The following is a 14,636-nucleotide window of genomic DNA, read 5'->3' as shown; positions in this document are numbered from 1 at the left end:
TGAGCTATGGTAGCTGTATTGCCGTATGGTAGCTGTGTTGCCGTATGGTAGCTGTGTTGAATGAGTTTGAGCTATGGTAGCAGTGTTGAGCTATGGTAGCTGTATTGCCGTATGGTAGCTGTGTTGAATGAGTTTGAGCTATGGTAGCAGTGTTGAGCTATGGTAGCTGTATTGCCGTATGGTAGCTGTGTTGAATGAGTTTGAGCTATGGTAGCAGTGTTGAGCTATGGTAGCTGTATTGCCGTATGGTAGCTGTGTTGCCGTATGGTAGCTGTGTTGAATGAGTTTGAGCTATGGTAGCAGTGTTGAGCTATGGTAGCTGTATTGCCGTATGGTAGCTGTGTTGCCGTATGGTAGCTGTGTTGAATGACTTTGAGCTATGGTAGCAGTGTTGAGCTATGGTGCGGTGTTGCCCTATGGTAAGTGTGTTGAATGAGTTTGAGCTATGGCGTGTTGAAAAATGGTAACTGTGTTGAGCTAAGGTAACTGTGTTGAGCTATGGTAACGGTGCTGCGCTATGGTAACAGTGTTGAGCTATGGTAGCGGTGTTAAGCTATGGTAACTGTGTTGAGCTATGGTAACTGTTTTGAGCTATGGTAGCGGTGTTAAGCTATGGTAACTGTGTTGAGCTATGGTAGCGGCGTTGAGCTATGGTAGCTGTGTTGCCGTATGGCAACTGTGTTGAGCTATGGTAGCTGCGTTGAGCTATGGTAGCTGTGTTGAGCTATGGTAGCGGCGTTGAGCTATGGTACCGGCGTTGAGCTATGGTAGCTGTGTTGAGCTATGGTAGCGGCGTTGAGCTATGGTAGCTGTGTTGAGCTATGGTAGCGGCGCTGAGCTATGGTAGCTGTGTTGAGCTATGGTACCGGCGTTGAGCTATGGTAGCTGTGTTGAGCTATGGTAGTGGTGTTGAGCTATGGTAACGGTGTTGAGCTATGGTAGCTGTGTTGAGCTATGGTAGCGGTGTTGAGCTATGGTAGCTGTGTTGAGCTATGGTAGCTGTGTTGAGCTATGGTAGCTGTGTTGAGCTATGGTAACTGTGTTGAGCTATGGTAACTGTGTTGAGCTATGGTAGCTGTGTTGAGCTATGGTAGCGGTGTTGAGCTATGGTAGCGGTGTTGAGCTATGGTAACTGTGTTGAGCTATGGTAGCGGCGTTGAGCTTTGGTAGCTGTGTTGAGCTATGGTAGCGGCGTTGAGCTATGGTAGCTGTGTTGAGCTATGGTAGCGGTGTTGAGCTATGGTAACTGTGTTGAGCTATGGTAACTGTGTTGAGCTATGGTAGCTGTGTTGAGCTATGGTAGCTGTGTTGAGCTATGGTAACTGTGTTGAGCTATGGTAGCGGTGTTGAGCTATGGTAGCGGTGTTGAGCTATGGTAACTGTGTTGAGCTATGGTAGTGGCGTTGAGCTTTGGTAGCTGTGTTGAGCTATGGTAGCGGCGTTGAGCTATGGTAGCGGTGTTGAGCTATGGTAGCGGTGTTGAGCTATGGTAACTGTGTTGAGCTATGGTAACTGTGTTGAGCTATGGTAGCGGTGTTGAGCTATGGTAGCGGCGTTGAGCTATGGTAGCTGTGTTGAGCTATGGTAGCTGTGTTGAGCTATGGTAACTGTGTTGCCGTATGGTAACTGTGTTGAGCTATGGTAGCGGTGTTGAGCTATGGTAACTGTGTTGCCGTGTGGTAACTGTGTTGAGCTATGGTAGCGGTGTTGAGCTATGGTAACTGTGTTGAGCTATGGTAGCGGTGTTGAGCTATGGTAACTGTGTTGAGCTATGGTAGCGGTGTTGAGCTATGGTAGTGGTGTTGAGCTATGGTAGCTGTGTTGCCGTATGGTAGCTGTATTGCCGTATGGTAGCTGTGTTGAATGAGTTTGAGCTATGGTAGCAGTGTTGAGCTATGGTAGCTGTATTGCCGTATGGTAGCTGTGTTGCCGTATGGTAGCTGTGTTGAATGAGTTTGAGCTATGGTAGCAGTGTTGAGCTATGGTAGCTGTATTGCCGTATGGTAGCTGTGTTGAATGAGTTTGAGCTATGGTAGCAGTGTTGAGCTATGGTAGCTGTATTGCCGTATGGTAGCTGTGTTGCCGTATGGTAGCTGTGTTGAATGAGTTTGAGCTATGGTAGCAGTGTTGAGCTATGGTGCGGTGTTGCCCTATGGTAAGTGTGTTGAATGAGTTTGAGCTATGGCGTGTTGAAAAATGGTAACTGTGTTGAGCTAAGGTAACTGTGTTGAGCTATGGTAACGGTGCTGCGCTATGGTAACAGTGTTGAGCTATGGTAGCTGTGTTGAGCTATGGTAGTGGTGTTGAGCTATGGTAGCTGTGTTGCCGTATGGTAGCTGTATTGCCGTATGGTAGCTGTGTTGAATGAGTTTGAGCTATGGTAGCAGTGTTGAGCTATGGTAGCTGTATTGCCGTATGGTAGCTGTGTTGCCGTATGGTAGCTGTGTTGAATGAGTTTGAGCTATGGTAGCAGTGTTGAGCTATGGTAGCTGTATTGCCGTATGGTAGCTGTGTTGAATGAGTTTGAGCTATGGTAGCAGTGTTGAGCTATGGTAGCTGTATTGCCGTATGGTAGCTGTGTTGCCGTATGGTAGCTGTGTTGAATGAGTTTGAGCTATGGTAGCAGTGTTGAGCTATGGTGCGGTGTTGCCCTATGGTAAGTGTGTTGAATGAGTTTGAGCTATGGCGTGTTGAAAAATGGTAACTGTGTTGAGCTAAGGTAACTGTGTTGAGCTATGGTAACGGTGCTGCGCTATGGTAACAGTGTTGAGCTATGGTAGCTGTGTTGAGCTATGGTAGCGGTGTTGAGCTATGGTAGCTGTGTTGAGCTATGGTAGCTGTGTTGAGCTATGGTAACTGTGTTGAGCTATGGTAACTGTGTTGAGTTATGGTAGCTGTGTTGAGCTATGGTAGCGGTGTTGAGCTATGGTAGCGGTGTTGAGCTATGGTAACTGTGTTGAGCTATGGTAGCGGCGTTGAGCTTTGGTAGCTGTGTTGAGCTATGGTAGCGGCGTTGAGCTATGGTAGCTGTGTTGAGCTATGGTAGCGGTGTTGAGCTATGGTAACTGTGTTGAGCTATGGTAACTGTGTTGAGCTATGGTAGCTGTGTTGAGCTATGGTAGCTGTGTTGAGCTATGGTAACTGTGTTGAGCTATGGTAACTGTGTTGAGCTATGGTAGCGGTGTTGAGCTATGGTAGCGGTGTTGAGCTATGGTAACTGTGTTGAGCTATGGTAGCGGCGTTGAGCTTTGGTAGCTGTGTTGAGCTATGGTAGCGGCGTTGATCTATGGTAGCGGTGTTGAGCTATGGTAGCGGTGTTGAGCTATGGTAACTGTGTTGAGCTATGGTAACTGTGTTGAGCTATGGTAGCGGTGTTGAGCTATGGTAGCGGTGTTGAGCTATGGTAGCTGTGTTGCCGTATGGCAACTGTGTTGAGCTATGGTAGCTGCGTTGAGCTATGGTAGCTGTGTTGAGCTATGGTAGCGGCGTTGAGCTATGGTACCGGCGTTGAGCTATGGTAGCTGTGTTGAGCTATGGTAGCGGCGTTGAGCTATGGTAGCTGTGTTGAGCTATGGTAGCGGCGCTGAGCTATGGTAGCTGTGTTGAGCTATGGTACCGGCGTTGAGCTATGGTAGCGGTGTTGAGCTATGGTAGCGGTGTTGAGCTATGGTAACGGTGTTGAGCTATGGTAGCTGTGTTGAGCTATGGTAGCGGTGTTGAGCTATGGTAGCTGTGTTGAGCTATGGTAGCTGTGTTGAGCTATGGTAACTGTGTTGAGCTATGGTAACTGTGTTGAGCTATGGTAGCTGTGTTGAGCTATGGTAGCGGTGTTGAGCTATGGTAGCGGTGTTGAGCTATGGTAACTGTGTTGAGCTATGGTAGCGGCGTTGAGCTTTGGTAGCTGTGTTGAGCTATGGTAGCGGCGTTGAGCTATGGTAGCTGTGTTGAGCTATGGTAGCGGTGTTGAGCTATGGTAACTGTGTTGAGCTATGGTAACTGTGTTGAGCTATGGTAGCTGTGTTGAGCTATGGTAACTGTGTTGAGCTATGGTAGTGGCGTTGAGCTTTGGTAGCTGTGTTGAGCTATGGTAGCGGCGTTGAGCTATGGTAGCGGTGTTGAGCTATGGTAACTGTGTTGAGCTATGGTAACTGTGTTGAGCTATGGTAGCGGTGTTGAGCTATGGTAGCGGCGTTGAGCTATGGTAGCTGTGTTGAGCTATGGTAGCTGTGTTGAGCTATGGTAACTGTGTTGCCGTATGGTAACTGTGTTGAGCTATGGTAGCGGTGTTGAGCTATGGTAACTGTGTTGCCGTATGGTAACTGTGTTGAGCTATGGTAGCGGTGTTGAGCTATGGTAACTGTGTTGAGCTATGGTAGCGGTGTTGAGCTATGGTAACTGTGTTGAGCTATGGTAGCGGTGTTGAGCTATGGTAACGGTGTTGAGCTATGGTAGTGGTGTTGAGCTATGGTAGCTGTGTTGCCGTATGGTAGCTGTATTGCCGTATGGTAGCTGTGTTGAATGAGTTTGAGCTATGGTAGCAGTGTTGAGCTATGGTAGCTGTATTGCCGTATGGTAGCTGTGTTGCCGTATGGTAGCTGTGTTGAATGAGTTTGAGCTATGGTAGCAGTGTTGAGCTATGGTAGCTGTATTGCCGTATGGTAGCTGTGTTGAATGAGTTTGAGCTATGGTAGCAGTGTTGAGCTATGGTAGCTGTATTGCCGTATGGTAGCTGTGTTGCCGTATGGTAGCTGTGTTGAATGAGTTTGAGCTATGGTAGCAGTGTTGAGCTATGGTGCGGTGTTGCCCTATGGTAAGTGTGTTGAATGAGTTTGAGCTATGGCGTGTTGAAAAATGGTAACTGTGTTGAGCTAAGGTAACTGTGTTGAGCTATGGTAACGGTGCTGCGCTATGGTAACAGTGTTGAGCTATGGTAGCTGTGTTGAGCTATGGTAGCGGTGTTGAGCTATGGTAGCTGTGTTGAGCTATGGTAGCTGTGTTGAGCTATGGTAACTGTGTTGAGCTATGGTAACTGTGTTGAGTTATGGTAGCTGTGTTGAGCTATGGTAGCGGTGTTGAGCTATGGTAGCGGTGTTGAGCTATGGTAACTGTGTTGAGCTATGGTAGCGGCGTTGAGCTTTGGTAGCTGTGTTGAGCTATGGTAGCGGTGTTGAGCTATGGTAACTGTGTTGAGCTATGGTAACTGTGTTGAGCTATGGTAGCTGTGTTGAGCTATGGTAGCTGTGTTGAGCTATGGTAACTGTGTTGAGCTATGGTAACTGTGTTGAGCTATGGTAGCGGTGTTGAGCTATGGTAGCGGTGTTGAGCTATGGTAACTGTGTTGAGCTATGGTAGCGGCGTTGAGCTTTGGTAGCTGTGTTGAGCTATGGTAGCGGCGTTGAGCTATGGTAGCGGTGTTGAGCTATGGTAGCGGTATTGAGCTATGGTAACTGTGTTGAGCTATGGTAACTGTGTTGAGCTATGGTAGCGGTGTTGAGCTATGGTAGCGGCATTGAGCTATGGTAGCTGTGTTGAGCTATGGTAGCTGTGTTGAGCTATGGTAACTGTGTTGCCGTATGGTAACTGTGTTGAGCTATGGTAGCGGTGTTGAGCTATGGTAACTGTGTTGCCGTATGGTAACTGTGTTGAGCTATGGTAGCGGTGTTGAGCTATGGTAACTGTGTTGCCGTATGGTAACTGTGTTGAGCTATGGTAGCGGTGTTGAGCTATGGTAACTGTGTTGCCGTATGGTAACTGTGTTGAGCTATGGTAACTGTGTTGACCTTTTCAAACAGCACTTTTATGAATGTATGATCATAAATCCATGAAGAGAAATGCAATGTTCAGCTTATTTCGGTACAAATGGTTGCATTTTGACAGGTGTTAATATCGTTACTATCAGGGGAGGCTATTTTGTCATTAGTGTCTGCTTGGCAAACTGGCTCGTTGCAGAGACATAATAATAATTCACAGAGTGATTAACATTGAGGCTTGCTTCATTAAAGTGACTGACAGGGGCCCCTCTACCACACTCACCCTCTCTGGCGATAACAGAGCGTGAGGCTGAGTGGAAGCCCACCACCCCAGCCACGTTGTCGTTAGCCAGGATGATGATGGTGACCGTGTCTGAGCTGGGCAGGATCCGACTGCCTCCCGCAGTCTTCACCAAGCCAACCATCAGATTCTCGCTGTCCTCAGGCTCCAAATCATCCACGATCACTATCTCAATGTTCTTCTTAAAATCGCCTTGGGATGAAGGGAACACTTCAATATATGAAGGGAACACACACAATATACTGCATATCAAAAAATGCATTCATATCCAAAAAGCCTTCTGTAGTACTAGATGTCAAACCTACCATCGGCAAAGACAAGTGTTTCTCCAGTCCCGGTGAAGTCAGTGCCCGGTGTAGCCATTCCACCCACGAACCTCCACTCCACAGTCACCTGCCCTAGGCTGCCCCCCCTCCTCTCTATGACCAGGGGTACTGACACACGTGGCTCCTCCCTCACCTCCAGATAGAGCCCGTCCTGTGTAGCATTAGGGCTGAGGCTGTAGATGAGAAACACCCCAAAGGCATCCCCATTCATGCCTATTGTGACCACTGCCTTGTCCGGATGCCCTATGGAGGGCAGGTTCTTCTGAGCCACCGTCAAATTCACCAGCACCACCTTCAGGATGCGGATGGAGAAGCTCTCGTCCATTTCGGGGAGTTTGTCCGTCAGAATGGGCACGGTCAGGTTGGCTTCACCTGAGCCGTCCTCCAAGATGGCTGTCTGTGCTGTCGTAGTGTAGTCACTCCCCGCCACGGCCTGCGAGCTGAAGAGAGCGGTGGTGGCCGTGGTGTTTTTGGTGTAGGTGAGGGTCTGGGCGGACGCGGTCAGCTGGGCGGCCCCGCTGGTCACCCAGGTGCAGGAGGCCATGGGGGAAGATCCCCCAGGAAGAGACAGGGAAAAGGCCTGGCAGGCTCTCTCCCTTAGGCAGGCAGCAGCACAGACAACCAGGGGGTCCCCTTGGGAGCTGATGTTGACTGGCCTGCGGGGGGCGCCAGAGGGCACTCCTGACACCGGGGGGCTGTAGTACAACAGCAGGTTCTGGCCTTCAGTCTGGGCCATGCTCACTATGTCTATCTCTGAGGTGCTGTAGAGGACCTCCACTCGGCCAAAATGACCACCACTGACAAGATGAGTGAGAGAGACAGAGTTAAGAGGAAGGACAGAGAGAGGGAGAGAGCGTTAGTTGAGATGAAGGACAGAGAGAGAGAGAGAGTTGAGATGAAGGACAGAGAGAGGGAGAGAGAGTTGAGATGAAGGACAGAGAGAGGGAGAGAGAGTTAGTTGAGACGAAGGACAGAGAGAGGGAGAGAGAGTTAGTTGAGACGAAGGACAGAGAGAGGGAGAGAGAGTTAGTTGAGACGAAGGACAGCGAGAGGGAGAGAGAGTTAGTTGAGATGAAGGACAGCGAGAGGGAGAGAGAGTTAGTTGAGATGAAGGACAGCGAGAGGGAGAGAGAGGACATTGAGATTAAGGTTTGAGAGAGGGAGAGAGAGTAAATTGAGATTAAGGACAGAGAGAGGGAGAGAGAGTTAGTTGAGATGAAGGACAGAGAGAGGGAGAGAGAGTTAGTTGAGATGAAGGACAGAGAGAGGGAGAGAGAGTTAGTTGAGATGAAGGACAGAGAGAGGGAGAGAGAGTAAATTGAGATTAAGGACAGAGAGAGAGAGAGAGAGAGAGAGTTAGTTGAGATGAAGGACAGAGAGAGGGAGAGAGAGTTGAGATGAAGGACAGAGAGAGGGAGAGAGAGTTAGTTGAGATGAAGGACAGAGAGAGGGAGAGAGAGTTAGTTGAGCATTCCTAGTCAAAGAACAGAAAAGTAGCAATATGTAATTTCACTGCCACAAAGGACCTGCAACAAACAAACCTTCGACGGACAGTAATGTTGGCCACAAAAATTCCCTTGAGAGGTTCCTGCACTTGATACACAGACTGCTCAAAGTAGACCGTTCCATACGGGTTGTCATTGGCTGGGACAATGATATTGACTGTTTTGTCTCTTCCAATGTTTCCTCCATTAGTGGCACTAGTCAATTCCACCTTGATTATCTGAAAAGCACAGAACGTTTAGAGGAAAAATGGCATATGTTATATTATTGTATTATAGGCCTATATATTATATAGCATATATTATGATACAAGCCTTTGTTTGGCAAAAAATAACAAAAATGTAAGAAATTACGATTGTGTTTCTTACTTCCTCAATTTCCGGCACATCGTCTGCTAGGACCTCAACTTTCAACGTCTTCATAGTTTCTCCTGGCGCAAAGGTGACCTCTCCTGACACAGGCTGGAGGTCCCCTACTGCTGCTCTGCCGTTCACCGTGGCTCGCCACTGGACAACCACGGTCCCTATGGCTCCAGCGTTTCGCACGATGGGCAGTGTCACCTGGAATGAGTTCACCCCTGGCTCCTCTATGGTGACGGGAGCAGCCTGAAATACTAGGGTTAGGGGTTAGGGGTTAGCAGCCTGAAATACTAGGGTTAGGGGTTAGGGGTTAGCCGTCTGAAATACTAGGGTTAGGGGTTAGCATTCTGAAATACTAGGGTTAGGGGTTAGCAGTCTGAAATACTAGGGTTAGGGTTAGGGGTTAGCAGTCTGAAATACTAGGGTTAGGGGTTAGCAGTCTGAAATACTAGGGTTAGGGTTAGGGGTTAGCAGTCTGAAATACTAGGGTTAGGGGTTAGGGGTTAGCAGTCTGAAATACTAGGGTTAGGGGTTAGGGGTTAGCAGTCTGAAATACTAGGGTTAGGGGTTAGCCATCTGAAATACTAGGGTTAGGGGTTAGGGGTTATTAGTCTGAAATACTAGGGTTAGGGTTAGGGGTTAGCAGTCTGAAATACTAGGGTTAGGGGTTAGGGGTTAGCAGTCTGAAATACTAGGGTTAGGGTTAGGGGTTAGCAGTCTGAAATACTAGGGTTAGGGGTTAGGGGTTAGCAGTCTGAAATACTAGGGTTAGGGGTTAGGGGTTAGCAGTCTGAAATACTAGGGTTAGGGGTTAGCCATCTGAAATACTAGGGTTAGGGGTTAGGGGTTATCAGTCTGAAATACTAGGGTTAGGGTTAGGGGTTAGCAGTCTGAAATACTAGGGTTAGGGGTTAGGGGTTAGCCATCTGAAATACTAGGGTTAGGGGTTAGCAGTCTGAAATACTAGGGTTAGGGGTTAGGGGTTAGCAGTCTGAAATACTAGGGTTAGGGTTAGGGGTTAGGGTTAGGGGTTAGGGGTTAGCAGTCTGAAATACTAGGGTTAGGGGTTAGGGTTAGGGGTTAGCAGTCTGAAATACTAGGGTTAGGGGTTAGGGGTTAGCAGTCTGAAATACTAGGGTTAGGGGTTAGCAGTCTGAAATACTAGGGTTAGGGGTTAGGGGTTAGCAGTCTGAAATACTAGGGTTAGGGTTAGGGGTTAGGGTTAGAGGTTAGGGGTTAGGGGTTAGCAGTCTGAAATACTAGGGTTAGGGGTTAGGGTTAGGGGTTAGCAGTCTGAAATACTAGGGTTAGGGTTAGGGGTTAGGGGTTAGCAGTCTGAAATACTAGGGTTAGGGGTTAGGGGTTAGCATTCTGAAATACTAGGGTTAGGGGTTAGGGGTTAGCATTCTGAAATACTAGGGTTAGGGGTTAGCAGTCTGAAATACTAGGGTTAGGGGTTAGGGGTTAGGGGTTAGCATTCTGAAATACTAGGGTTAGGGGTTAGCAGTCTGAAATACTAGGGTTAGGGGTTAGGGGTTAGCAGTCTGAAATACTAGGGTTAGGGGTTAGGGTTAGGGGTTAGCAGTCTGAAATACTAGGGTTAGGGGTTAGGGTTAGGGGTTAGCAGTCTGAAATACTAGGGTTAGGGGTTAGCAGTCTGAAATACTAGGGTTAGGGGTTAGGGGTTAGCAGTCTGAAATACTAGGGTTAGGGGTTAGCAGTCTGAAATACTAGGGTTAGGGGTTAGGGGTTAGCAGTCTGAAATACTAGGGTTAGGGGTTAGGGGTTAGCAGTCTGAAATACTAGGGTTAGGGGTTAGGGGTTAGCCGTCTGAAATACTAGGGTTAGGGGTTAGCCGTCTGAAATACTAGGGTTAGGGGTTAGGGGTTAGCAGTCTGAAATACTAGGGTTAGGGGTTAGGGGTTAGCAGTCTGAAATACTAGGGTTAGAGGTTAGGGGTTAGCCATCTGAAATACTAGGGTTAGGGGTTAGAGGTTAGGGGTTAGCCATCTGAAATACTAGGGTTAGGTGTTAGCAGTCTGAAATACTAGGGTTAGGGGTTAGAGGTTAGGGGTTAGCCATCTGAAATACTAGGGTTAGGTGTTAGCAGTCTGAAATACTAGGGTTAGGGGTTAGCAGTCTGAAATACTAGGGTTAGAGGTTAGGGGTTAGCCGTCTGAAATACTAGGGTTAGGGGTTAGCAGTCTGAAATACTAGGGTTAGGGGTTAGGGGTTAGCAGTCTGAAATACTAGGGTTAGGGGTTAGCCGTCTGAAATACTAGGGTTAGGGGTTAGCAGTCTGAAATACTAGGGTTAGGGGTTAGCCGTCTGAAATACTAGGGTTAGGGGTTAGGGGTTAGCCGTCTGAAATACTAGGGTTAGGGGTTAGGGGTTAGCCGTCTGAAATACTAGGGTTAGGGGTTAGGGGTTAGCCGTCTGAAATACTAGGGTTAGGGGTTAGGGGTTAGCCGTCTGAAATACTAGGGTTAGGGGTTAGCAGTCTGAAATACTAGGGTTAGGGGTTAGCAGTCTGAAATACTAGGGTTAGGGGTTAGCAGTCTGAAATACTAGGGTTAGGGGTTAGGGGTTAGCAGTCTGAAATACTAGGGTTAGGGGTTAGCAGTCTGAAATACTAGGGTTAGGGGTTAGGGGTTAGCAGTCTGAAATACTAGGGTTAGGGTTAGGGGTTAGGGGTTAGCAGTCTGAAATACTAGGGTTAGGGGTTAGGGGTTAGCAGTCTGAAATACTAGGGTTAGGGGTTAGGGGTTAGCAGTCTGAAATACTAGGGTTAGGGTTAGGGGTTAGCAGTCTGAAATACTAGGGTTAGGGGTTAGGGGTTAGCAGTCTGAAATACTAGGGTTAGGGTTAGGGGTTAGGGGTTAGCAGTCTGAAATACTAGGGTTAGGGGTTAGGGGTTAGCAGTCTGAAATACTAGGGTTAGGGGTTAGGGGTTAGGGGTTAGCAGTCTGAAATACTAGGGTTAGGGGTTAGGGGTTAGCAGTCTGAAATACTAGGGTTAGGGGTTAGGGGTTAGCAGTCTGAAATACTAGGGTTAGGGTTAGGGGTTAGGGGTTAGCAGTCTGAAATACTAGGGTTAGGGTTAGCAGTCTGAAATACTAGGGTTAGGGGTTAGCCATCTGAAATACTAGGGTTAGGGGTTAGGGGTTAGCAGTCTGAAATACTAGGGTTAGGGGTTAGCAGTCTGAAATACTAGGGTTAGGGGTTAGCAGTCTGAAATACTAGGGTTAGGGGTTAGGGGTTAGGGGTTAGGTGTTAGCCGTCTGAAATACTAGGGTTAGGGGTTAGGGGTTAGCAGTCTGAAATACTAGGGTCAGGGGTTAGGGGTTAGGTGTTAGCCGTCTGAAATACTAGGGTTAGGGGTTAGGGGTTAGCCGTCTGAAATACTAGGGTTAGGGGTTAGGGGTAAGGGGTTAGGGGTTAGGTGTTAGCCATCTGAAATACTAGGGTTAGGGGTTAGCAGTCTGAAATACTAGGGAACACAAACAGTACTTTGATGAGGTCTAATGGGTCATTTACTAATAAAGGAACAATGCAGGATTTTCCATTGGGCTCTTTTAGACGAAAATACAATAGATTATTGGCTAATGTAGTCAGTCATTGTGCATGTACTGTAATCTGATTTGAATGAGCATCTGTACAGTGAGGGAAAAAGTATTTGATCCCCTGCTGGTTTTGTACGTTTGCCCACTGACAAAGAAATTATCCGTCTATAATGTTAATGGTAGGTTTATTTGAACAGTGAGAGACAGAATAACAACAAAAAAATCCAGAAAAACACATGTCAAAAATTGTATAAATTGATTTGCATTTTAATGAGGGAAATAAGTATTTGACCCCTCTGCAAAACATGACTTAGTACTTGGTGGCAAAACCCTTGTTGGCAATCACAGAGGTCAGACGTTTCTTGTAGTTGGCAACCAGGTTTGCACATATCTCAGGAGGGATTTTGTCCCACTCCTCTTTGCAGATCTTCTCCAAGTCATTAAGGTTTCGAGGCTGACGTTTGGCAACTCGAACCTTCAGCTCCCTCCACAGATTTTCTATGGGATTAAGGTCTGGAGACTGGCTAGGCCACTCCAGGACCTTAATGTGCTTCTTCTTGAGCCACTCCTTTGTTGCCTTGGCCGTGTGTTTTGGGTCATTGTCATGCTGGAATACCCATCCATGACCCATTTTCAATGCCCTGGCTGAGGGAAGGAGGTTCTCACCCAAGATTTGACGGTACATGGCCCCGTCCATCGTCCCTTTGATGCAGTGGTTGTCCTGTCCCCTTAGCAGAAAAACACCCCCAAAGCCTAATGTTTCCACCTCCATGTTTGACGGTGGGGATGGTGTTCTTGGGGTCATAGGTAGCATTCCTCCTCCTCCAAACACGGCGAGTTGAGTTGATGCCAAAGAGCTCCATTTTGGTATCATCTGACCACAACACTTTCACCCAGTTGTCCTCTGAATCATTCAGATGTTCATTGGCAAACTTCAGACGGGCATGTATATGTGCTTTCTTGAGCAGGGGGACCTTGCGGGCTTGGAATCTGATTGATTGATTGCTTCTGTGGACAGGTGTCTTTTATACAGGTAACAAGCTGAGATTAGGAGCACTCCCTTTAAGAGTGTGCTCCTAATCTCAGCTCGTTACCTGTATAAAAGACACCTGGGAGCCAGAAATCTTTCTGATTGATACTTAAATACTTATTTCCCTCATTAAAATGCAAATCAATTTGTAACATTTTTGACATGCGTTTTTCTGTTTTTTGTTGTTGTTATTCTGTCTCTCACTGTTTAAATAAACCTACCATTAAAATTGTAGACTGATCATTTCTTTGTCAGTGGGCAAACGTACAAAATCAGCAGGGGATCAAATATTTTTTTCCCTCACATTCTAGAACTATATTGACTAGTATACATGCACGTACGTGAGGGCATGTCTGTGTTGGAGAGGAGAGAGACGTGAGCTAACCAAAGGCCCCAAAGGGGTCGTCGGAGGGCAGGATGGTGATGATGGTGCGGGTGAGCACCCCCAGTTTAGCACCCCCTGTGGTGACGTTGAGCAACTCGATGCGGAAGGTCTCCTCCAGCTCAGGAATCACATCATCAATGATGTAGATGGGAACTGGCTTACTGGTCTCCCCCTCCAGGAGAACCACGTCAGAGGACGCTACGCTGTAGTCGTCACCTGGGTTGACACACACATTGTTAGACACACACAATTTGTTACATACACTTTGCGCACGCTTGCACACACACACACAGTCCCTGCTATACAGTTTATATGAGTCACTATTGATACTATTGAGATGATGTAGACCACACTGACCAACTCTGGCAGTCATTGGTACAGCTCTGAACTTCACAGATACGTCAGCAAAAATTCCCCCAATGCGTGTGACATTGATAATGGGTCCAACATAGTTCTCGGCCACGTTGACGGCAGGGGCGGACAGCTGCAGAAACCCAAAGGCGTCATCACTGGCCTCTAATATGACCTGGGCCACGATCTCTGCCTTCGGACCAAGACGAGGAGACTGGACAACTAGGAAAGAGAAGAAACTGTATGGTTTGACAAAAAACAATATCCCTAGTCCAGCTGCATACACTACATGACCAAAAGTATGTGGACACCTGCTCTTCGAACATCTCATTCCAAAATCAAGGGCATTAATATGGAGTTGGTCCCCACTTTTCTCCTTTAACAGCCTCCACTCTTCTGGGAAGGCTTTCCACTAGATATTGGAACATTGCTGCGAGGACTTGCTTCCATTCAGCCACAAGATCATTAGTGAGGTAGGGCACTGATGTTGGGCAATTAGGCCTGACTCGCAGTCGGCGTTCCAATTCCCAAAGGTTTTCGATTGGGTCACTACTTTGGTCACTACTCTGTGCAGGCCAGTCAAGTTCTTCCACACAGATCTCGACAAACCATTTCTGTATGGACCTCGCTTTGTGCATGGGGGCCTTGTCATGCTGAAATAAAAGGAAAAGGCCTTCCCCAAACTGTTTCCACAATGTTGGAAGCACAGAATAGTCTAGAATGTTATTGTATGCTGTAGTGTTAAGATTTCCCTTCACTGGAACTAAGGGGCCTGAACCATGAAAAACAGCCCCATTATTCCTCCTCTACCAAACTGTACAGTTGGCACTATGCATTGGGTCAGGTAGCGTTCTCCTGGCATCTGCTAAACCCAGATTTTTCCGTCGGACTGCCAGATGGTGAAGAGTGATTCCTCACTCCAGAGAACGCGTTTCCACTGCTCCAGAGTCCAATGGCGGCAAGCTTTTTTAAATGTATTTTTTTATTTAAAAAATGTAACCTTTATTTAACTAGGCAAATCAGTTAAGAACAATTTATTATTTACAACGGCGGCGAGCTTTACAACAC

At 47.3% G+C, this 14,636-nt stretch overlaps 1 protein-coding gene across 5 annotated transcripts in view; it reads right to left on the bottom strand.

Moving 5' to 3' along the window:
- Window positions 1-14,636, bottom strand: part of LOC139577229 (adhesion G-protein coupled receptor V1-like) — a 264,000-nt gene that overhangs the window by 172,551 nt on the left and 76,813 nt on the right. For 4 of the 5 annotated variants that reach the window (XR_011675237.1, XR_011675236.1, XM_071404191.1 and 1 more), the window contains exons 29-33: window positions 13,218-13,790; window positions 8,249-8,493; window positions 7,919-8,100; window positions 6,357-7,174; window positions 6,034-6,243 (exon numbers count right to left, since the gene is read on the bottom strand). Coding sequence is in view for 3 of the 5 variants with exons in the window: in XM_071404191.1 (XP_071260292.1) it covers window positions 6,034-6,243; window positions 6,357-7,174; window positions 7,919-8,100; window positions 8,249-8,493; window positions 13,218-13,790 (2,028 nt within the window). In the remaining 2 variants the exon portion in view is untranslated. The remainder of the gene's footprint in view (window positions 1-6,033; window positions 6,244-6,356; window positions 7,175-7,918; window positions 8,101-8,248; window positions 8,494-13,217; window positions 13,791-14,636) is intronic. The other variant, XM_071404190.1, reaches the window with a different exon arrangement.

Source organism: Salvelinus alpinus, chromosome 5 (assembly GCF_045679555.1).
Source record: "Salvelinus alpinus chromosome 5, SLU_Salpinus.1, whole genome shotgun sequence".
NCBI classification, from domain to species: domain Eukaryota; kingdom Metazoa; phylum Chordata; class Actinopteri; order Salmoniformes; family Salmonidae; genus Salvelinus; species Salvelinus alpinus.
Note: the sequence above shows the minus strand (reverse complement) of the source record. Positions and strands in the feature narration are given on the sequence as shown.